Source organism: Lasiosphaeria miniovina (genome assembly GCF_030549165.1).
Source record: "Lasiosphaeria miniovina strain SMH2392-1A chromosome Unknown B0T26scaffold_5, whole genome shotgun sequence".
Classification (NCBI taxonomy): Eukaryota; Fungi; Ascomycota; class Sordariomycetes; order Sordariales; family Lasiosphaeriaceae; genus Lasiosphaeria; species Lasiosphaeria miniovina.
In genome coordinates, this window is record NW_026848224.1 from 2,666,561 (window position 1) to 2,689,020 (window position 22,460).

General features: G+C 50.9%; 5 protein-coding genes across 5 annotated transcripts; 1 reads left to right on the forward strand and 4 right to left on the reverse strand.

Annotated features, from left to right (window-relative positions):
• Window positions 1-1,710: 1,710 nt before the first annotated feature.
• Window positions 1,711-3,032, reverse strand: B0T26DRAFT_677546 (uncharacterized protein; the record flags this gene model as incomplete). Its single annotated transcript, XM_060440112.1, has 3 exons — window positions 1,711-1,951; window positions 2,387-2,568; window positions 2,688-3,032. 3 exons carry the CDS (start codon window positions 3,030-3,032, stop codon window positions 1,711-1,713), a joined length of 768 nt encoding a protein of 255 aa, XP_060294501.1.
• Window positions 3,033-3,884: 852 nt separating this feature from the next.
• Window positions 3,885-4,686, forward strand: B0T26DRAFT_716694 (uncharacterized protein; the record flags this gene model as incomplete). The annotated part of the gene is made up of 2 exons (XM_060442282.1): window positions 3,885-4,457; window positions 4,615-4,686. Coding segments are annotated over exons 1-2 (174 nt in total), but the record flags the coding sequence as incomplete, so codon positions are not given.
• Window positions 4,687-12,885: 8,199 nt separating this feature from the next.
• B0T26DRAFT_753320 (kinase-like domain-containing protein) lies at window positions 12,886-13,653 on the reverse strand (the record flags this gene model as incomplete). The annotated part of the gene is made up of 1 exon (XM_060445658.1): window positions 12,886-13,653. One exon carries the CDS (start codon window positions 13,651-13,653, stop codon window positions 12,886-12,888), a length of 768 nt encoding a protein of 255 aa, XP_060294503.1.
• Window positions 13,654-18,494: 4,841 nt separating this feature from the next.
• Window positions 18,495-19,121, reverse strand: B0T26DRAFT_677548 (uncharacterized protein; the record flags this gene model as incomplete). Its single annotated transcript, XM_060440113.1, has 2 exons — window positions 18,495-18,541; window positions 18,677-19,121. 2 exons carry the CDS (start codon window positions 19,119-19,121, stop codon window positions 18,495-18,497), a joined length of 492 nt encoding a protein of 163 aa, XP_060294504.1.
• Window positions 19,122-19,611: 490 nt separating this feature from the next.
• Window positions 19,612-19,968, reverse strand: B0T26DRAFT_742007 (uncharacterized protein; the record flags this gene model as incomplete). The annotated part of the gene is made up of 1 exon (XM_060444049.1): window positions 19,612-19,968. The coding sequence occupies one exon, from the start codon at window positions 19,966-19,968 to the stop codon at window positions 19,612-19,614; it is 357 nt and encodes a 118-aa protein (XP_060294505.1).
• Between the last annotated feature and the right edge of the window lie 2,492 nt (window positions 19,969-22,460).

The following is a 22,460-nucleotide window of genomic DNA, read 5'->3' on the forward strand; positions in this document are numbered from 1 at the left end:
ATTCTCCGCAAAAGATGAGTCACGGAGGATACGTGTCCTATTCGGCACCAGTTAAGTGCGAACACACTTGACTACTACCATATACCAACACCATCGCTACTTAGTATATTCGCCTCCGTCACGTTAAATATAGGTTTAAGAAGAGATAATCGTTCCTTCTCAAAGCAGAGTACGCAATATACTTATTATTAATAGAAAACACTAGAATTTTCATAATATTTATAAAATAACCTGTCCTCCCAGACCTTTCGGGTGCTAATCAAGAAAAGAAAAATATAGAGGACGAGTGAGAGAGACTTGATACGTATTAAAAATATCGTGAGAAGCCAATTGTGAAAACTCGTCCCGATGAACAGCCGATGGATATCATCCGCTTTTGGACGTCAGAACATTCTGGGCGGTATTCCGGTGGTAACCACAATACGTTCTGGCCATTACAAATAACCCAGGTATTCTCCCTCCCTAAGCAATACTCATACCTATCTAGGTTATCTAACGAGAAGGCAATCGAGCGAACACAAGAGCTACTATAGCCCTCGAGCGTCTCTAGGCAGCGGCCCGAGGCCGTATCCCAGATCTTGATTGTCTTATCGGACGAGCCCGATACGAGCCGCTGGCCATCCGGTGAGAAGGCGACCGAACTAACCGAAGAGCTATGGCCCTCAAGCGTCTCTAGGCAGCGGCCCGAGGCCGTATCCCAGATCTTGATTGTATTATCGCGCGAGCCCGATACGAGCCACTGGCCATCCGGTGAGAAGGCGACCGAATTAACCAAGGAGTTATGGCCCTCGAGTGTCTGTAGGCAAGCATTCCATTTCACCTCTACTACAGGCGCCGTGCTAATCCAGTCAGGCTCTTCTACCTTGAATTTTCTCCTTACCAAGCTACTAGTTGGTGCAAATACGAGCGCTAATGCGTACGCTTGAAGGGGGGCCTGCTCTACTATCCATCGGCAAGATAGAGCAAACCGGTGTGCATCCCGAATAAAGGCTGTTAGTTGCCTTTGATTGGTACGCCCCTACATCTCTGTTAGTGTGGCTTACTAGCGTTGGTAATTTATACTTACGAGTAGTTCCTCAAGCAGTTTTACGGCGATAATACCCTCCGAAATAGCCCGGAGTAGACTGAGGGCTTCGAGCCAGTAAAGATACTTCAGGTGTTAACTATGTGTATATTGTGCTGCGCCGTAATTTTATCGGAAATCGAATCGCGGAGATGGTCAACCCAGAAGACGCATGAGCACCGCACTGTGGCTAGTGGTTCTGAATGTGGCGTCTGAACCTCGTCGATTGGGAATCCTGGTGCCTCTAAGCCGTACATATCGCGTCGTAAGACATCAGACATCGCATCAAGCGACTTTGAGAAGATGCTGTGGTTTACATACTCTACCCCCAGAGGGAAGACCCAGTCAAAAGCGTTTCTAGAAGCTCGGTGTACGGCATTTCCCTGTAGAGAGTCTTTGGCTGATTGGTGAACGAAGTAGATAATTTGCTCTCGAAGAGTCAAAAACGAGCCGCAAAGCCTTATAAGTTCTTCGAGATTCTGTAGATTTTCTCGAATGTCGTTTGGCATCTCGACAAGAGTGATAAGTTCACGAAGACTGATGGGTCGGCGAACGATAGTAGCAGTGGCAAGAACTCGCTTGCAAAGGTCTGCATTACCCGAGTTATCAATATGCTTCATCATTTACGTATATAAAGAATCCAACCCTTAGGGGAATGCCTGTAATTTATCGAGCGTCTGCCAGCTGCGAACTTTCGGATCGGCAAGTGCCTGGCAGACCAAGGCCACCCAGAGGAAGGTCCCGTTCGCGTTGGACGAGAGGTATTCATGTACTTCATTCCTTGTTGCTTCATTGTAGCTTTTTCGTCTTGAGAGATGTAGGACCTTGTTTTGAATGAATGCTTCGACAGCGGCGGTGACAGATTCAGCGTTCAGCTCGAGACTGAGTCTGGAATATTGCGCAATAGCCACCAATTGTTCTTCAATATGCGGCAAATTGCGACTAGAGACGACCCATTTAACGTGAGGGGATGTTAATGATATTTGGGTGACTAGTTCGAGAAGCTGTGGCAAATCTGTCACGCATTCATCGAGGGCATCAATCACCAAGTAGGTGGTGACCTTCAAGTTGGGATCTCCTAGCATCTCTTGTAAAACCTTCGAGAGGACGATCCATGCCATTGCGTCATTAGAGGGGTATGTGTACTCCGGCAAATGCGAGAGGAGACGTGGTTGTCGGCGGGCAAGTAGGTAGATTAACCCTCGTAGTACGGCGGTTGCGTTGTTAACTTGCCAGTCGGTGGCTTGACAAAAGAAAGAGGCCAAATTGCCCCCGTCAGCGGTAATAGGCCCCTCTAGCTCGTTAATAATGCCGCATAGTAACATGGTTTTGCCTTTGCCGGGGTCCCCCCTGATCCAGAGCAGGCGACTTTGCGGAAGTTGCTGCCATTTCTTGAAGTCGGGGTTGTCGAAGACCCAGCGGTAAGCGTCAGCCAGCAGGCCGCCTTTTGCCAGCTCAATACGCTCCTTATCATCGCACGGGTCCCGCAGGCCACCGGACCACAGCTTTGATAAACAAAAGTAATCCTCGCGAATCTTTTCTCGTAGCCGCCTCGATACCTTTGTTTTCTCTCGCCGTAGATGACCGGTATGTGTACGCCAAAGATGCCGAATAGAGCGTATACCTTGTCTTCCTCGTACCGTGTCTCGCGCTTCTCGATCCATACCATTCGTTGGTCAACGCTAAAATCAGACAGAGGGTTACCCTGGAGGGCTCTGAGAGGAATCCCTGTCCTATCGTGAATTTCCTTCTCCAAAGACTTCTTATCTCCCAGACGCTCGCCCTCTCTAGAAAAGATTTCGACGCTTGCTGGGGCAATAAGCTCTTGGAGGGTCCATCCACGGGAGAACCATCTACATTTTGGAAAACCCAGCCGCCATTCCAAGTTGCCATCAGCATCCCGCTTGCGGGCTAGGACGTCTGCGAGATAGACATAGCATTTTGCCGCATCGCGATACCATTTAAACATGGAGTTGAGGGCGTGCTCAAGCTCGACATGGTCGGACTTGTCGATGCAGCATGTATCGACCTAGAAGAATTTCAACTAAAGGTGATCAATCGCTTTCTTCTTCATCACGCCACAACTTCCTCGGAAAACCCCCGAATTCCTTCATTTCTTCGTCAATCAAGAGCTCATCCAATTCTATCTTGAGCCATGCCTGAATACAGCGAACTGGACATGCTGACGACGATGAACCTCGTCCGTGACGGGGGTTCTGTCCGTCAGGCGGCAGTAAAATATGGTGTGCCGAAGAGTACACTTCGGCACCGGCTGGCCGGCACAAAACCTCGTTGCATTGCGTTTGGACACCAGCAGACCCAGAGAGCACAGCGGATCGACTCGGCGCGCCTCAACGGCGCTACGGAGGAAGCTATCACGGCCTAGTTCGAATACCTGGCCCTCCCGGCTATTTGGGGGATCAAGCCCGAGAACCGTTGGAATAATGGAGTAGGCAATAGGTTCCCAAAGGAGAGATTGGCCATGACTCATATCCATCTATCACCAGCGGCAGGCAGTAGATAATTAATGGCAAAGTTGATACACCACCGGCTTTTATGGATACATATGTGCTCAAGGAAAGTAGGAAGAGAATCATGAGACATGACATCGTTTGCCTACTTACGATATCTAATACCCGCAAGAGCCCGAACCGGCCAACTGCAAAGCAGAGCTGGCCCCATACCCTGTAAAATAAGGTATTGATGAAGAGACCTCATAACCCTTGTGATGTGCGGCCCAAAGCTACACGTAACATTCCATGTTAGCACCGCAGAGGCTGCGAAAGTGTTGTACAGAGATGAATATGGCGATTGCCACAGCCTGTTGCGCCTCCCGAATCTTGCCCTCCTCAACCCTTGCAGACCACAACACCCCTCGCCGCTTTTGCTCAGGCGACCACCCGCGAAACACTTAGGGAGGTGACTAAAATAGGTTTAGACTCGATGGGCAGTGTCCTGGGCCCAGAAGATGATAATTAGCAACTTTTCGCGAGGGAAGTGCTTGTACCATGGCTGGGCCCAAAACTGGGACCGCCGAGGAGCACATAAGTACTTGCCCTCCCACCTTGAGAATCTGCTCGTAGGGCCTAGTTTATGGCCATCTCTACTATCGGCTTCTTGACATTTTTAAGATTTTACTCTATTATTTCCGTCTATCTTGAGCAGATCGCCGCATTAGCTCTTAGCTCTCTAGTTAGCTAGATCCACTGACATCAATACGTCACCTATTACATCGGGGAAATTTCAAATCGATTTTCTATTTTTCTCACGCCGCCAAAGACAGCTGCCGAAGATGGTCAGGAAAAGGACAGCAGATGAGAGGAGAAGATGCGCAGAAGAGAACGGATTCAATGACGACGACATGGATATTGATGACGAACCTGTCCTACGTGAGGTCCTGGACTATACTAAAGAGAGGTACAAAGACTAGATGGACCTTTGGATCGAGTAAGTAGATTATACGAACAGTGATTGATGGGAAAACTAATAGACCGTTAAGGTATAAAACAACATACCCCGAAGCTACACCTCATTAATTAAAAACCCTAAAGTATTTTGCCAAGTTTATAGCAAAGTCCGCTAAAGGTGTTCTGGACCCGGAGGGAAAGCCGACCGTTCAAAACGTTATCACCGCACAGTCAACTAATTGAGGCAAGGCTACAATATGGTCGCTGTATTCGTAGAATCTAAAGCTAAGGAAGAAAAAGAAAGAAGGAAGCAACTGAGCCCCGCACTAGGTGCGAGAGGTAGGTTGAGTGTGAGTCACATGCCCAGGCTGTGCACGAATCACTGCCTAATACAGGTGACAGGTGCGGCCTGCCGGACCCCACCGGACCTTGCCGTGACACTACCCCCGGGCCGAGAAAAGCTTCGCCCCGAAGCGTCGGTTGATCCTCGCGAACCCTCGCTGCCGAAAAAATATACGCTCAACGCCGCCTTGCCCTTCTTCGAAGCGGGCGGCCCTGTACCACTGGCCTATTGTCATCTTGGTGTTCCTCGTCGAATCTGTCCTTCTCTGCTGCCTTCAGCCATTCGCTTAGCCGTACTGGAGGCCTAGCCTTGTCGGGGTACTCGTCGTGATAAGCCTTGACCGCTAGGGGCGCATTCTTGAAGTTCGCCGCGTAGTACCACGTCGCATCTGGTGCCCATCCTTTCCACTGTACCTGGTACTGGAGCTTGCCGTAGTAAGCCCTTGAAGACAGGATTTTCTCGAGTTCCCACTCCTTTTCTTCATTTAGGACTTCGCCGTCCGGATTAGGGTCCTCCTGCCCAGGCATCGGGTTATCGGGGTAGAGCCTCAGCCTGTCGGCGTGGAAAACATCCGTGCCTCGCCAGCCTTCGGGAACCTCTAGCTTGTAGTCGTAACCGTTGTTGTCCGTCCCCGATCTCTCCAAGATCCTGTAGTGTTGCTGCGTTAACGGGAAGTCTAATTTAGTACTTGGCCGGCCGGTTGACCAGGTATTCTTGATGATGTAGACCCGATCTCCCACATCGAAGTCCGGCACGCGCTGGTGTTTATTTGCTTCCGCTGCCTGCCTCTCCTGAGCCCTAGCAATAGCCTCGCGAGCCGTGTCTGTGTAGTCCTTCAACGTCTTTGCCATCAGCTGCGCTTGTTCCCGGTTTAGCCGTTCCGTTCTCGGAAGGTCGGGGTTCGTCAGGTCGGTCCGCGCCGTCCAGTCGAAGTGTGTAGGCATAGGGAAGCCAAAGGCTACCTCGTGAGGTTGCATCTGTGTGCTGTCTTGGGGAAGCGTTCCTTGTACGAAGTCCATCGCAGGTATATATTGAGACCAATCGTCCTGGTGGTGGTCAACGAATATCCGTAGTCTCTGGTCTATCCACTGGTGTAGGTTTTCCACTTGTCCTGCTGTCTGCTTGTGCCCTGAGGATGACAGCTTCTAGTTTATTCCTGCGATCTTTGACATCTCGTCCGTGAAATCCGAGGTGAACTGTGGGCCCCTGTCGCTAATAATTTCCTGAGGTAGGCCGAGAATGCGGTACGGCCCGTTATAGTACATCTGGGCGGCTTCTTGACTCGTTACCTCTTTATTGCAGGGGATGCACCATGATAGCTTGCTGAGTCTTTCGATGATTGTAAAGAGGTTGTCGAAACCAAACTTATCTTTAGGCATCTCCTTGAAGTCCATTACCAACGAGCTCCAGATCCTCAATGGGGCTGGGATTGGGTGTAGTAAACCAGGGGTCTTATCTCGCGGTACTTTTGCGGATCTGCACTGACAATTGGCCACGAATCTGTCGACATCAGCTCCTACTCCAGCCCACCAATATAGGTCTTTGAAGAGCCTCCTAGTTTTATTTCGGCCGGGGTGGGCTGTAGCTAGACGGGAGTGAACTTCGTTTATGACCTTGGTGCGTAAGTGGTCCTCGTCAGGGACCACTAGCTTCCCGTCTCGCAATAGTAGGCCTGTTGGCGTGATCGTGAGCTTGGTCTCTTCTTCCAACAAGGCTCTCTCTCTATAGATCGAGAGAGAGTCACTCTTGCGGTTAGCTTCTAAGAGCGCGTCAACTAGGTCAAAACCGGAGCTGGTATGGCCGGGCTCGGGTTCCGCGGTTGGCTCCTCAGGTCGCTCCTCAGACTCTTCCTCTTGATCTTCGACCTCCGGTTCGTCCGTCTCCACGGCCCTAATCATAGCGAGGATAGATCTGATTTCGGCTACGAGGGCCTTACAGTCGATTGACATGATTAGGCTCCCGTCGGGTCGTTCGCTGAATATCTGTACGGTGCGGTGGGCCATCTGGCGCTCCTTTTGGGTCTTTAACTCGTGCGTTCGTCTTGTCAATGCGTCGGCTGCTGCGTTCAGCGCGCCTGGCCGGTAGTGGATGCGGAAATGGAAGTCTGCCATCTCCTCAGCCCATCCTGCTTGTCGGATGTTAAGCAGTTTCTTCGTCGTGAAGTACTTCAATGCATCGTTGTCAGAGAGTACCGTGAAAGGCTCCTCGTGTTGCAAGCCTATCAGTTCGCTCCTCCAGTGTTGTAAGGCTCGGATTATCGCCAAGAGTTCCTTATCGTGGATGAAGTAGTTCAGCTCAGCCCCCTTCATCATTTCGGAGAAGAAGGCTACCGGATGCCAGTCGTTGTCGTATTTCTGGCTCAAAACCCCTGCTACTACTCCTCCTGATGCATCGGTCTCGACTCTAGTCTCTCGTCCATATTCGAAGTACTTTAGGACTGGTGCGGACAGCAACCGGTTCTTAAGCTCGTCGAATGCGATCTGACAATCGTCGGTCCACCTGAAAGCTTCTCCCTTCTTTGCTAAAGCAGTTATTAGCGGTTTGGCGATGCTACTATAGCCCTTCACAAACTGTCTATAGAAGTTGCAGAAGCCTAGGAAGGACTGTACGCCTTTCAGCGTATCTAGCTCAGGCCAGTCCTTCACTATGCTGGTCTTGGAAGGGTCCACTGCCACTCCGTCCACACCGATGATGAATCCTAGGTATTTGGTCTCCTTTACGTGGAATTCGCACTTGTCGATATCTGCTTGGAGTCCGGCTTCTCTCAGACGCTGGAGGATAAGGCGGACATGTTTAACATGTTCTTCCTCGGAATCCGAGTAGATGAGTATATCATCTAGGTATGCGTTGCAGAAGTCGTCGAGGTACCCCAACAAGCAGTCGTTGATGAACCGTTGGAAGGTGGCAGGCCCATTCGTAAGTCCGAATGGCATCACCTTGTAGCTGTAGGTGCCGTAGCGGGTTCGGAACGTCGTTAGGTGCTCGTCGTCCGGGTGAATCCGTATGCGGTGGAAAGCTTGCCGGATATCGATCTTGGTGAAGATCTTCGCCTTTACGAGGCGGTTGAGCGTTTCATCTATCAATGGAAGAGGCATCCGGTCTTTAATCGTTAGGGCATTCAGTTTTCGGTAGTCTACGCAGAAGCGTAAGCTACCATTCTGCTTTCTGGTGAATAGGATGGGTGCGGCCCATGGTGTCCCGCTTGTCTGAATGAAGCCCTTCTTCAGAGCGCCTGTGATATATTCTTTGCAAGCCTCTAGTTCTTCCAATGACATCTTATAGAGGGGGCTATACCCTAGATCCTCTGGCTCTTTCCCTGGTAGGAGAGGCGAATCCGATGGTCCACCGGACCGCGTCGTGGTGCTAGTATGTCAGACTGTACCTTGCTGAATACGTCTAAAAAGTGGTAGTATGGGGACGGGAGTTCCTTCAGGACTCTCTCTCGTAGCTTCTCGTCGTCCTGGTCCAGCCCATCTGGCTGTTCCTGGACCTCCGAAATACGCTTTTCCAGCTCGTGTAGCGTTATTACGTCGACTTGTTCGCCCTTTGATGATAGCCTGAAGGACGCCTCGTCCAGTACGGCTATCTCGACCGGTCGTTCCTTATACTAGCCAATGCTGTCGCGCTGCATGCGGTAGGGTCCCTGTGTATCGTGCTCATGAAAGGGGTTCTTCTTTGGTGGATGACTGGGTGCCTTCTTCGGGGGGTCGGGGTTATGGAGCATGCGCTCCATGCGGTTCAGGTCCCGTTCGAGGGGGTCCTTGGTATCGTGGAACTTATGTCGCTGTAGTAACGTTGGGTGGAACATAGCTGTAGTCATGACTGGCTCCACCGGGCGCGGGTCGTGTTACGGCACGGCCGAACTATGGTCCGTGGTGCCGCAACTATGCAATGAGGCTGCAAGCCCCACTTGCAGCCCTATTCCTGATTGGGGCTAGTGCGGGGTCAGCTACATGGAGGGGTCTACAGTGGTGGCCGTGACACCTAACACCACAAAACTAACGCCTGCACACCTCGCAGGCTTTTTCTTTTTCCTTTTTCTTCTTTAGTTTAGTCACTTACGAATTCAGCCATCATCTACTTGTAGCTGTGCCTCTTGTATTTGCCTGCCTTCACAGTAGCGTCGTGGCGGGGTTCAGTGCAGCTGGGCGCCGACCGTGACACGGTCCCTGCTGAGCAAACGAATAACGTTACGATAGAGTTATATTTAGTCGGAGAAGGGGTTGGCGATAGCAGGGGGATCCTTCCGCCTACCGTAATTGACGAGAAAAAGACATATAGGAGGTTGAGGAATTGCTTGCTAAATGGGGGCGGGGCCGGGGAGTTTGGCTCCTGGTTAAGTGGAAAGGCTTTGGGGACAAATCCAATACGTAGGAGCCACTAGAGAATATAAGCGACCATCTTCTTGCTAATTTTAATATAAGCTACTTGAAGAACGGAGGAAACCATTCGGGAGTGGAATTGCTTAAAAAAAAGATATGTGTAAGGAAAGGACAACCCAAACACCAGCCGCGCACACAGGGTGCGCGCTCACCACCTGTTACCAACGGGCCGGAACACTGCCAGTTGGCACAAGCCACTACGCCACGCCATGGCGCCCCGGGCCTAGGCCCCTGAGCACGTATATAAACAGTGGCCCTCGCCCACCTTCCTTTGCGAGGGCCAGGTTGAAGTCTCACACCAATACTACTCATTGCTCGCTCACCTTCTTACCTGCATTGTGACCACCTTGATCCGGCGTACCTGCCTTCTCTTACAATATGTAGCGGACGGGTTAAGTATCTCGTAAGATAGAAGGGTCGTCGGAAAGCGAAAATTCTTGGGTGAGTGAAGGAACTATAAGTTATACGCATAGGAAGGAATTCGAGAGTACGTATAGGAGGATTAATCTGGGGTCTTGAATTCGAGAAAATGTATATAGAGTAAATTACTAAGCTATTAAAATCGGTGATAATTATGATCTATTGTGGCAGCATATTATAGAGTGTGACGAACCTGGTTCGTACTGGACCAGCTGCAGAAGGCAGGCGCCTCAGGCAAGACTGGGGGCCCCGCTCGTCGAGAGCCAATCAGACGGTGCCCGGTGCCAAGAGGGCTCTTGGCACCAGGCAAACGGAAGGACGGCCAATCAGAGGGTGGCCCGGTGCCAAGAAGGGTCTTAGCACCAGGCAAATGGCCCGGCACGCTAGCAGTGCCCGGCGCCAGGCAGCTCCTTCCTGCTGGGCAAGTAAGAGCTGCGCTCTTACTGGCCCGCCATAATTAAATAAATACGATGACCGTGTCCACGGTCTTAGATAGTTCTTGCTTGGTTCTTCAAGCAAGCAATACACATTCGCTGCACTCATACATTTTGAGTGACATTCCGATTTGACTGTATTACCCGTGTGATAGGAGTGTTACGATCCTGGTTCAGGCGCGCAGGAGGCTGCACGGAGCCTCCCGCTATTGGCTGACGCAAGGAAGTGGAGTAGTTCCCCGCTTCGCTCAAGTGCAGCCAATAACGGGGCGGTCAGTATGATCAGCATGGTCAGGGCGATCAGTGAGGGAACTGATCGCACTGAGCACACTGACCGCACTGATCACCTAGGACCAACGCTCTGATTGGTCCGCCTTAGATAGATATATACGACGACCGTAGCCACGGTCTTAGATAGTTCTTGCTTGGTTCTCCAAGCAAGCAATACACATTCGCTGCACTCATACATTTTGAGTGGCATTCCGATTTGACTGTATTACCCGTGCGATAGGAGCTTGCCCTTTGTTCTATCTTCATAATTACCAACCCCAGCATTCTGTGGAGCCCGTGCTCCCTTACAGACAGACGACCCTAACAGTCGAGTGGTTTGTAATAATACCTAGAGCGTACTATGGTATTAGCCTTGTTCAAACGTAGAGAAAATGAGATATACTCGCCCTCTTGTCACGAATCCCTGTGGATTCCCTATGGTTATGCATAAAGGTGGGGCATGCACTTTTGGCGCGAGCCAATCAGGAGCGTTCTAGGATTCCGAGCTCTGGAGCTCGGGGACGCGGGACAGGTCCGGCCGGGCGGTGACCCGGACGCGGGACCACGGGACAACGGAACCACTGTTATTGGTTACGTAGATAGATATATACGACGATCGTGTCCACGGTCTTAGATAGTTCTTGCTTGGTTCTTCAAGCAAGCAATACACATTCACTGCACTCATACAATTTGAGTGGCATTCCGATTTGACTGTATTACCCGTGCGATAGGAGCTTGCCCTTTGTTCTATCTTCATAATTACCAACCCCAGCATCCTGTGGAGCCCGTGCTCCCTTACAGACAGACGACCCTAACAGTCGAGTGGTTTGTAATACCTCTATCTTCGGGAAAACCTCGCTAATGGCCGCATCGTGGAAAGCAGCAGCCCTGCCGGGGCCCCGGTCCTCTTTGTCCCCAAGAAAGATGGAGCCATGCGTTTATGCGTCGACTACCGGGGCCTAAACAAGATCACCATCAAGAACCGGTACCCGCTACCACTAATTAGCGACCTCATGGACCGCCTTGCCGGCGCCCGGTTCTTTACCAAGCTTGACCTCAATGATGCGTACCACCGGATCCGAATCCGCCGGGCCGATCAGTGGAAGACGGCCTTCAAGACCCGGTACGGGCAGTTCGAATATACCGTCATGCCATTTGGCCTCACCAACGCACCAGCCACTTTCCAAGCCTACATTAATAGGGCTTTGGTTGGCCTGGTAGACGTGTTCTGCACCGTGTACCTCGACGATATCCTCATCTACTCCAACACTCGCGAAGAAAATACCCGCCACATCCTAGAGGTACTTGACCGCCTAGAGAAGGCCCAGCTCTTCGCCAAACGGTCCAAGTGCTCCTTTTACCAGGACCAAGTCGAGTTCCTAGGCTTCATCATCAGCCATCAAGGTATCGCAATGGACCCTCAGCGGGTTAAAGCCATTCAGGAGTGGCCAGAGCCCCAGTCCACTAGGGATATCCAGGTCTTCCTCGGGTTCGCCAACTTCTACCGCCCGCCGTGAAGAGAGAGCTCATACGTTTGCACCACGATGTTGTTAGTTCCAAGTCGTCTTCCTCAACATCGCTAGACTCTGCAATGACTTTCGCTGTTATAATAACCAAATAGCCACTCGCGAGGTTGTTCAGAGTAAATGGTTGGATACCGCTATTGCCTTCAAGGCCCATCCATATATTCTCCTCCCACCAGCCTCGTGCATTGGTGGCTTTCAAGATCGCGGCACAGCCCGAGTGAACGACATGTTCTGGATCGCCAAGATCCTCGCATACGACACTCACTCGGTTCCAGGAGCAGTGAGGGATATTGACGTGGAGAAGATGCCAAATACGGTTGCGTTGGAAGAAGATGAGGACATCGTGAGGCGCCCCTTTGGAGTGATCCCAGCCCTACTCGAACCTCTCTTCAACGGGGGCTCGATGACCTGGAAGAGGTTATGGGGGTAGCGGCGGCCGAGGATCTCTGCTGCCATCGCCGGGAAGCAGAAGGTCCACGGCGGCGGCCAGGAGGGCTAGGGAGACGCAAACAAAAGTGTTGAGCCCCACACATTTGGACAACCGCCGCTGGATTTTGTCTGTGACGCGATGCTGGAACAAATTGTTGTTCGCGATATTGTTTGGGTAACAAACCTTTTGGCATCTGAAAAGTCAAAATGTATGGCATACTAAGGTAACTTGGAGACTCTGGTTGAATCTAATTCTATTTCTTCCTTCTGTTTGTCACCAAGGCCCATCATGTTCTCTCTTTTCAATCTGTCCAGGGCTCAAGTAAGTTTGCACGGTCATTGCTTGTCGTCTGCACGGTCCGTTCAACATACCAAGTCGTTGTGCGTATTGCTCTAGGAACAACGTAAAGTAAGGTAACACTGCATTTGTCTCTGCTGCAGTAACATGACATGATGCCAGCACCGAGCTATGTTGGGAGCCGGAAACATACAGTTGTCTACCTACGAACAAAAAAAAAAAAAAAAGAAAGAAAGAAAGAAGGAAGAAGAAGAAAAAGAAAAAAAGCCCTTGCCACTGCTCCTCGTCGCTAGCCATCAGTTCATCATGCAGATCACGAGATGTGGGCTCCTCCAATCCGAAGAAGCTCTATGATCTTGTTGCGTACCTCGTCATCCTTCACTTGTTTCACGTCAACAGTCTGTCTGTTCAATCCCAACGTTTTGAGAGCCTCGGAGTCCCAGACTAGGTCTTCATGGGGGGTCTTGCCGGTATACAACTGCCAGATGCTCAAACCGAGGCCAAACAAATCATCCTCCTTGGTAGGCGGCACCGTCTCGCATCCGAGCTTTTCCGCCCTATGATGCCTGTTGGGCGACTCAATGTACCAAGTCGTGTTCCCGGCCCACTTTTTTTCGGCTTCAGTCACGTAACGCCCGTCGGCAAAATCGCAGAAGCGGATGCCGCCGAAGATCAGCATGTTTCCTAGCTTCAAATCCCCATGTACGATGCCCTTGGAATGAAGCAGTTCTGTCTGATGTACCATTTGGTGAACGTAATCACGGCGTTGCTGCGGAGTCATGGGTGCCAAGGGATTGATGGGGAGGCCTCTATCCATGAGGAAGCCGTAGCAGTAGATATTGGAACCTGCCTGGGCCAAGACCCTTCCACGCACCTGGATTGCGCAGTCTCCAGCGGCCTTTTGCAGCTCATATTCTCGAGGCGTCCCCTGGTACTTGAAGACGAGAGATGGTCGACTATTGAGGCCGTATATCGTGGCGTTTCCAGTCACTATCTCTTGGACCAAGTCCTCTTTGATGGTCTCAAAGTCGACGTCTGGTGCGATGGGCGGCCAGGGCTGGCCTCGAGGTAGCAGCGCCATGGGTCAAGGTTGGAGGGGAGACGGGGAGCCTTGTCCAAGAATGTCTAGGGCGGGGTTCAGGTTGCGCAAGGCAGAGTGTGTGCCAAGATATCTAAGTCACTTTTGACTTTTGAATGTGTGAAATGTTTGCTGCTGGAAAGAGTGAGCACCTACGAGGCATTATATACTTGTAAACCCACATCCCCTCTTCGCCGTGGCCTCCCCCTCTTCGACCTACACACACTTAAACAGTCCCCTTGAGGTTTTAATGAATTTTTTCTCACGCTCACGCTCAACGCTAACCCAAAACTGAAATATAACCATAAAGGGTGAAACTTGTGCCGCCTAACTGCTCAGGTGTCGTAACAAGCGGAACAAGCTGAAACTCATTACCCTACGAGCGTTGAGTGGGCAGCGTTGGAAATTTGGATTTGGCTCACATGCATTTGCGGCACGGTGCATTGTGCCACCGAGCCACTGTTTCTCACGCTCAACGCTGAGACAGAACTGAAATATAACCTTAAAGGGTAAAACTTGTGCCGCCTAACTGCCTAGGTATCGTAACAAGCGGAACAAGCGGAACAAGCTGAAACTCATTACTCTACGAGCGTTGAGTAGGCAGCGTTGGAAATTTGGATTTTGCTCACATGCATTTGCGGCAAGGTGCATTGTACCACCGAGCCACTGTTTCTCACTCTGGTTTCAGGTGCCTTCCATTTCGAGCAAAACTTATCTTTGCCCCCGCCCCCGCCACCCCCCCCCTCCCTCCTCCCCAACCTCGGGGATTACCTAGACGCCGATTTGGAAGAGGGTTCGAGCTGACGACGCCCGCGCCGCCTTTGAATCAGCTACTCGTGAGAATCTTGAGCTTGAAGGATGCGTCTTGGCGCAGAATGGTTGGAAAGGAACATCCCTTTTGCTGTTGTGTGGTCAGCTTTCCTTACGCATGCGCCCCAGGACGCACGTCATCTAAGTCTATGGATACACGTGCTGAAGCAGTAGTACTCGGCCCGCATGCATCTTGGATCTTGATTCCAGCTCATGTGTCATCATCTCACAGGCCGGCCGCGGAAAGGAGAGGTTGATGAAATCCGAGGAGACGGGTCCCATCAGTTCGCTTAACGAATAAAAGAAGAAGAACGGTCTACTAGCATTTGAGATATATTTAGATAAGCTACCCGAGAAGGAAACATGGAGGACGGACACAAGTCCGCGACCCCAGCCCCTCATGCCCGTCGACCGTCCTCGAGAACTCATGTGTGGTAAGCCTGGCCCGCAAGCTTGCCTCTGGGAACCTCCTTTATCTCTCAACCTCCAAGATTCAAAGCTGACGTGTTCAACACGGTTTCAACCTTCCTCTTTCCTCTCCCCAACATCACAACCCTTTGCCACTCCATTTCATCTCGGCGCGGCGGCGGAAGATGGTTTAGAGGATTGTTATAGTTGGCCCTGGACCGATCGCGGTTGCAGGCCACTTTGACATGTTCGAGAATTTGATCAACACAAGCCCAGATGTTGCTTGCTTCTCGAGGGCCGTCCCAACGTTCGTCGCCGTCTTGGTGGCTTGGGGGACGGAGGGAGCAGCCAGGTTGACGTGCACAGGGGTCGGTTTGCTGGACATGATGATGGCTCGAGCGGTTTGTACTGATCAAAGAGAGCTAGGCAAATCAGAAAGGAGATGCAAGGACTGTGTTGAGTCTGCTGACTTGGAAATCTGTTTGGATGTATGGAGTATACGGTCTTGATATCGAACAACTGCATGAGAACTCCAAGAGAGCAGCTGCCAGGATTTATATCTGAGGTCTGCTGGGCCAAGTCCAGTAGGTAAGCAGGCATTATCCCACAGCAATGGTGGGGTCTTCCTGTTACAAGGAGAGTTTCACACAAGGTTGCTAAACTGTACGGATAGGGGTACCATGGCCATCTCATCTGCCCGAGTTGGATCTAAGAGTAGAAACGGAAACAAATGCATGACAAAACCTGTGCCTGCTCCATTGGGTTCAATGGCTGGTGCTGAAATCCTCTCACCGAGTTCCACACTTGCCAAGTCGACGATTGATTGTACGTGGCTTACGGGCACAGCTGCTTCTCTTGATGAATCTGGAAAGGGTGGTCAGACTGCAAGCCACATTATTTCTTGATCGAATCAGTCCTACAAATTGACTTATCGACACAAGGCTGCTAGAGTAAACGGGCTTTGCCTCTCCCGCCCCTTCAGTGCTTTTTCAAAATCCTCATCCAGCGGCGTCAGACACACAAGCACCTCGTATTGTCACCAACAGGAAACCTCAAACCTGCATGGTATGAACTGAAGAGGCACCTGGCGAGGCGGTCATTTTACTGCCGTCAAACCTGACGTGTGCATTCCTGTTCTTATAACCACCCTGAGCGCTTACGAGAGATGACATAGAAGCACTCAGCGACCGGCGAACTCCGGCCTTGTGCCTCGATGCCATGTTCGAGTTCGACTTTCTGAAACCAACAGCGAAACGCCTTCAAGTGCAGAGATTGATGCAGCCAAACCACGGAGGCGCGGTCGTCAAACATGGGGCAAAGGCCTGGGAGATGAGGCAGAGGAAGAACATACTTAAGGCTCAGAACAAGTCTTCCTCTCGAGCATAAAATTCCATTCATCAAACAGTCCAGCAAGACTACTCAAGTGTCACCAGATCCGAGCCCCCTCCACAACAAATTCAATATTAACCAAGTCGCCATGTGCTCCTCCGTCTCCAAGCCATACACCAAATGCACCGGCCTGAACCTCCAAGCCGGCCAGGGCCTCAATAACAAACACTTTTTCACTTCCCTCGGCCTCTGTGTAAACCAGCTGAATGCGTACCATAACGGGGGTGGGTTTGTAACCTGTGTCAATGTCACCCAGCATTCCAACCTCGATACGGGCGCCAAGCTGCCTTGCCCTGTCTGTCAGGGATTCCGTCACACCATTTTTTGGAATAACTAGACTAGGCGCTGCAGTAGAGTGAGTCTCATCAATCCTGTTGGTTTCATTTCCTAACTGCCTTAACATGCCTTACTCACGCGGTATCCGGATAGTACGGTGCATGTCTTCGAGTCTTGGGCAGAACGAGCGAGCAAGTTTCGGTAATATCGAGTGCATGAACTGGACAAATGGATGAAGAGAGAGAGAGATGTGTGTGGGTGTGTGCGTGTAAAACGGCGCGGGAGTTGATATCGATTGGCCGGAGGATTGGGAATAGGCTGGCCTGGTTCCCATAGCTGTTGGATTTTGAGCAGACTTGGTGGCAAGTTGCCAAATCATTTCATTCCCTATGCTGGTGGTAAAGACAGATGTCTTAGCCTTTAGCTGGTATCAAGCAATTGACCATCTTGGCCATCAGCAACCACGTCCAAGATCCACACAAAATCTGACGCGTTTCCATCCACATGTAGCAGGACAGAGAGCATGTTCAAGACAAGGCCCGTCTACGCCCGCATCAAAACTCTTCAAACACGCGGCGAGTACGAGTGGAAACATCAGTTCTCGGCGACCCGCCCAATCCTACTGTGGCACGTGCTTAGAAGTTGCTGCTTCGCGCCTCCGCGGGAAGTTTGCCTCCCTATAGCACGTGGGTGGCGTGCAATTTGCAGGAATCGCTCCTAGCCAGTACTTATAGTTATTTCCAAGAGGAGGTCTATTCGGAGGTCGTAGCTCAACATGGGTAGAAAAAAGCTCAACATGGGTAGAACGGTTCTACCCATGTTGAGCTTTTACTAGTCGCAAATACTGGCTGATAACATGCACTCAGCATATGCTGACGCATGATAAAAAATTGTCGCATGGTACAATTAATAAGAAACAATGAAATTCATCTCCAAAGCGAATGTGTGCGTATGTGGAACATATGCTGTGCGCATGTGTAGCATATGCCTAGCATATGCTGGAATGGTTCTGGTTGGCTGGGTGAGCGGTTTCAAATTTCCCTACACTGGTGGCAGCGCAACCGGCGTTTTGATTGATCAGGTGCCGAAATCGCGTCGCGCACGCGCTATGCATATGCTAACCTTCTGCCTGGCGAATGTTTTTTTTTTCACCCCAAAAATCAACATCGAAACTGCGTAAGTACTACCACTATTTCTGCCCTTCGCCCACACAGCATATGCTCAGCTATGGCATCAATCAATTGCGCATCATGAATTTACGGAGTGTGTCCTGCATATGCTCAGCATGTGCACAGCAGACGCTCAGCATATGTTCAAAAGATGCTCTACCTTTGTAAATTACATTTCGTGCAATAAACCACTCGTAGTTACGCCAATAGGTAGATCTTCGGCCTGATCGTAATCATTCCAGAACCTTCCAACTGCATCATCAACATCGAGACCTTGCATATGCTCGGCATACTGTCCTTCCTCATTTTCGGTTTCGGAATGAGATGACGAGGAAGAAGATGACTCGGGCTCGGACTCAGAATTCTCGAAACCACCCATGCCGCGCATATGTAGTGCTATCTCTCTAGCATCGGCTGTGGTCATGCTCTCATTAATCGGTAGAGCATCCATTGTTGTGTTTTGGTCTTGTTGGTTTCGCCGATGTTCAATCGCTGTTGTGATGATGCCAAGCATATGCTCTGCTTTGTGTTCGTTTTCTCTTTTGGAATGTAATATATTTTCCACTTTGTGTGTTTTGCCCCAGTTATTTTATTATTCATTTAGGTTTATTATCGACATTTGCCCAGCATATGCGCGACACATGCGACCAATCGAATCCTAAAAAGCTCAACATGGGTAGAACGGTTCTACCCATGTTGAGCTAAAACCTGGTCCATTCGGACCGTACCAATCGTCTATTGGGACCGTAGCCACATTGGAAAAATGGGCCATACCCATGCAAAACCCACTTTTCACCCCAAAAATCGCACCAAGTTATGGGACAATGCCATGGAGCCAACTGCAAGCCACGTCAATTAGCCACACTTTCAATTGCACCAATTGACACTATTCACAACTGCGAGTAAGCCAGTCGCCCTGCAGGCGCAGGGCAGGCTAGATCGTTCAAATCTGCGGAGCTCCTTCGCAATCTCACGGTTCGAAATTGCTAGGTGATCGGTAAAGGTTACCACAAAGGCCTTGTGCTCTGGCTTGAATCTGCGGTTGAGTCCCTCCTTTTCGACCGCTGGATGATTCTCATGATGCCCGTTGACGATTTGTAAGGTCCATTTGCGGTTGTTGGAAGCTAGCGCTTTGGCAACTGCTCTGAAGGGATAGTCGCACTTGTTGGTGGAAACTTGGCGCGAGTGAGCGATACTCTCACGGACTTTGTCGCGCAGGCAACAAATCGCTACGTAAGTTGGCCCGAAATCCTTGACGATATTCGACGAGCGAAGCTTGCGAATATCGAAGCCTGCGGAAGCCGCGAAGTCGTGCAGGTATTCTATCAAGTCGTCAAGGGAGTCGTATTGGTGGTTGAGGAGCTTGTGGTCGGGCGGAGGTGCTGAGAGCGCCTCAATTGAATCGTCGTCGGAATCCATTTCTATCGCCAGTTACTCCTATCGATTGACGACGAAATAAAGGAAGGCGCTTACTGTCACTACGATAACTGCGCGTGGAATCGCTACAGGCCGCCCACTCCTTAAGTACATGACCCGCAAGACCATCGGAAATGAAGAAACCTGGGCACCCCTATCCTCCCGCACTCGAACCGGCTTCCTATGTCTAAAAGGACAGCAACCACCCGAGCCACCTCCTGAACATCACATCGTTGAAAGATCTTTTTCCACGGTTCTTTCTCCTGAGCTCTTCGCCCCGCAGACACGTAGCGCTTCACGACGCTTGCTTTGGCGATGGCTTAGTAACCTTGTAACTGTCTCGCTGCACACTTTCTGCCCTCCAAGCCGAAGTGACGGCCGTTCTTGCTCTAACATCGTAGCTGTGCTAGTGAGATTTTAGTCACCGCTCTAGTCGGTATGTTTCGTCGTCCTCACCGTATAAAGCCTTGGTCCGGTCAATCTCCAAGGACCTTTATGCAAACGGAAAATGCTGGGCCGTCTGGTAAGGACCGTCGACGCACGCGTAAGCCGCCGCACCAATGTTACTCCAGCCTTCACTGTCGACTAGCCTGCTGTCATTGTCGTCGTCATTGCAGTGGAACGCGCATCCTGCGTCTGTGAAAAGACGGAAGTTGTATGAGCCGGTCGATCTGACGGAGACGAGGCTTGTCTGGAAGAAGCTGGGTAGCTGGCAGCAGGCCTGGAACGGGCAGGTGAACGTTTCGCAGTGGCCTGTGAAACCACGGCCGGAGCACCCATACACGCTCATGCCCGGCTGGCCACGAACCAAAACAGACAGACAAAGCACCACAAAACCGGCGGTGATCATCGTGCTGGATATTTGTTGGATGAGGAATAGGATTGATTAGGGAGAGAAAAGGAAGCCCCCCTTTAATATGTACAAATCGGGCATTGGGTAACGTTGAGCACAAACTTGTACCGAGATGTAAGCAGTCTTGTCGAAGTTGCAGGGATCGAGGTCAGCCGGCGGGACCTGATAGCTAGTGGTTATCCCGGCCTGATCGTCACAGCACTGCCCGGCTTACGGAAGTTTCGTCGCGCAGGATCTACGGCTCTGCCCCTCATGAAGGCCTTCGGAGCTGCAAAGTTGCGTTGGCAATCTTATTTCGATTGTCATTTCGAACTCTGCTTTTCTTTTATTGGTGCGTTATACGTAATACGATAAGCAACGCACTATTGCGTATATGTGTGTCTTATATGCAGCTAATCATTTGATTGGGGATTGTAAAGGTGCCTAATAGATTTGTGTGCTTGTTCTTGTCACCACGATCATTATAGGAGTAGCGGTGTGGAGGCAATATGGCTGCAGTGTATTCTGAGAAGGATGACACGGTAAAGAGGGACAACTTGAAATCCGATTACGGGGGGCGTGAGTGTTATGGTACCGGATCTAGTTAGGCTGCTACTTCGTAAGCTTTCCCCGGCAACTAGGTTCATGAGCGCTAGAGGACCTATCGTTGGCCAAATTACGAGTGCGGCGGGTCGATAAGACTCAAGTCCTGCGAAATACTTCACTTATACGATTCTAGGCTAGTAGGTCTTTATACATAGAGTCTGTATTTAGTAACGCAGCGTCACCGGAAATAGGTCTGCTAACTCCGTTGCAGCCTGAGTGCAGACTACTATTAATACTAGAAAGGGCATAATCTGTCGGAAATACGGGTTAAGTTGGTGAGTGAGGGTCGCAGAGAGTAGAAGAGCCGACCCAACAACGAAATCGCCCAACAACGAAATCGCCCAACAACGAAATTGCCCCACACCATGCCCACGTCCACATTACGGGCGCAAATGATCCATTTCTATACAAAATAACTAGCAAAAAAGTCCTCAATCCTCTTCTTCGGCCTGTATATATTGCTCAAGCCCACGGGCGATTATTTCCCGGGCTTCTTCGACCGCATGTGGCTGACTTCCTGCCTGGGCCACTATTTTCCGCTTGGGGGGCATTTGACTAGCTTTTTGTGCCTTGGCGATGTCCTCAATGCGTGCAAATCGCTCATTTCCATCTTCATATACCCTTTTACGCGTGCGAGGCTTTGAAGCCTCTAATTCGGTCGTGAGATGCGTAATTTGTGCCTTCAAAGACGCGATCTCTGCATTCTTCAGATCCAGGGACCTCCCGACCTTAGTAAACAAAGCCCGCACACGCCGGCTGGCCGGACTGAGGGCATTCCGAATACTGTCCTGGTACTTCTTGATGTCCTGACTGCCGTGCGGTGTTTTGAAGAGCCTGTTATCATCATTCGGGGCCGTCGTCGGCGGCGTTGTAGGCCGGGCCGGGAGTGCCTCGTTGTCCTTGACTGCCTCCGGGTCATCAAGTAAATAAGCCGGGTTGAGAGGCCAAATTCCGGTCTTCCGGAAGCCCGAGATGATGTTACGGGCGCTCATGCCCCGTGCCGAGGCATCTCTATAGCAGAAAAGAAACCGAACCTTGTTGATAGGAGCTGACGATGTAAAGCTGGCTAGGGCCTTGGTGTTTTGCCTGAAGTAGTTCTTCAAGGGTGAAAATACCGAGCGGTCGAGAGGCTGGGACTTGTGCGATGTATGTGAGGGTAAAAAGACAAGCTGGACCTTATGTTGGAAGGCCAACAACATGAAGTCTTCGTTCATATGGCTCGAATGCTCGTCAAGGATCAATATACGCCAATCCCCCGGCCTTTGGGGCCTGGTTTGGATCAAGTAGACCTCTTTGAGCCATTTTATCGCGATCTGGGCGTTGCTCCAACCGGTAATTGAGTAATCGTACTTCCATTCCGGGAATTCAGCCTCCAGCTCGAGGTTATCGAGAAAGTGTTATCCTTGAAGACTGGCCCCGGTAAATATAATCACAGGCTTCAAACGAATGCCCTCAGCAGTGCCGCATTCGATGACTGAGATCCAGGTTGTTGCATCAGAGCTTTGAACGTAAGTTCGATTCGTCAGGGAGCTTCCTATGACCTTTCCGGCCCGGGTCTCGAGCTCCTGCATACCGTGTTCATCCATATTGGCTATGTTGGCCGGGATAACCTTTTTATCCTCGATTTGGAAGGCCAGTCGCTTGAAGAAGTCCTCGAAAGCTTCACGAGTTGAACCGCGCACGCGAGAGGATTCCAACAAGGTCGAATTCTTCATCTTTACCGCCGGGTTGCGGCGTAGAAAGCGGTCTACATACCGCTCCCCAACGGCCTTCGTCGTGCCGGCCTCATTCAGTATAGCTTGAGCGAATCTCTGCACTTGACGACGGCTAGGAGCGCGCCCTGCAGCTTCCTCATTGAGGCACCAGTCGGCTAGAAAGCTTTCCTGTGCATTGGAGAGATTTCT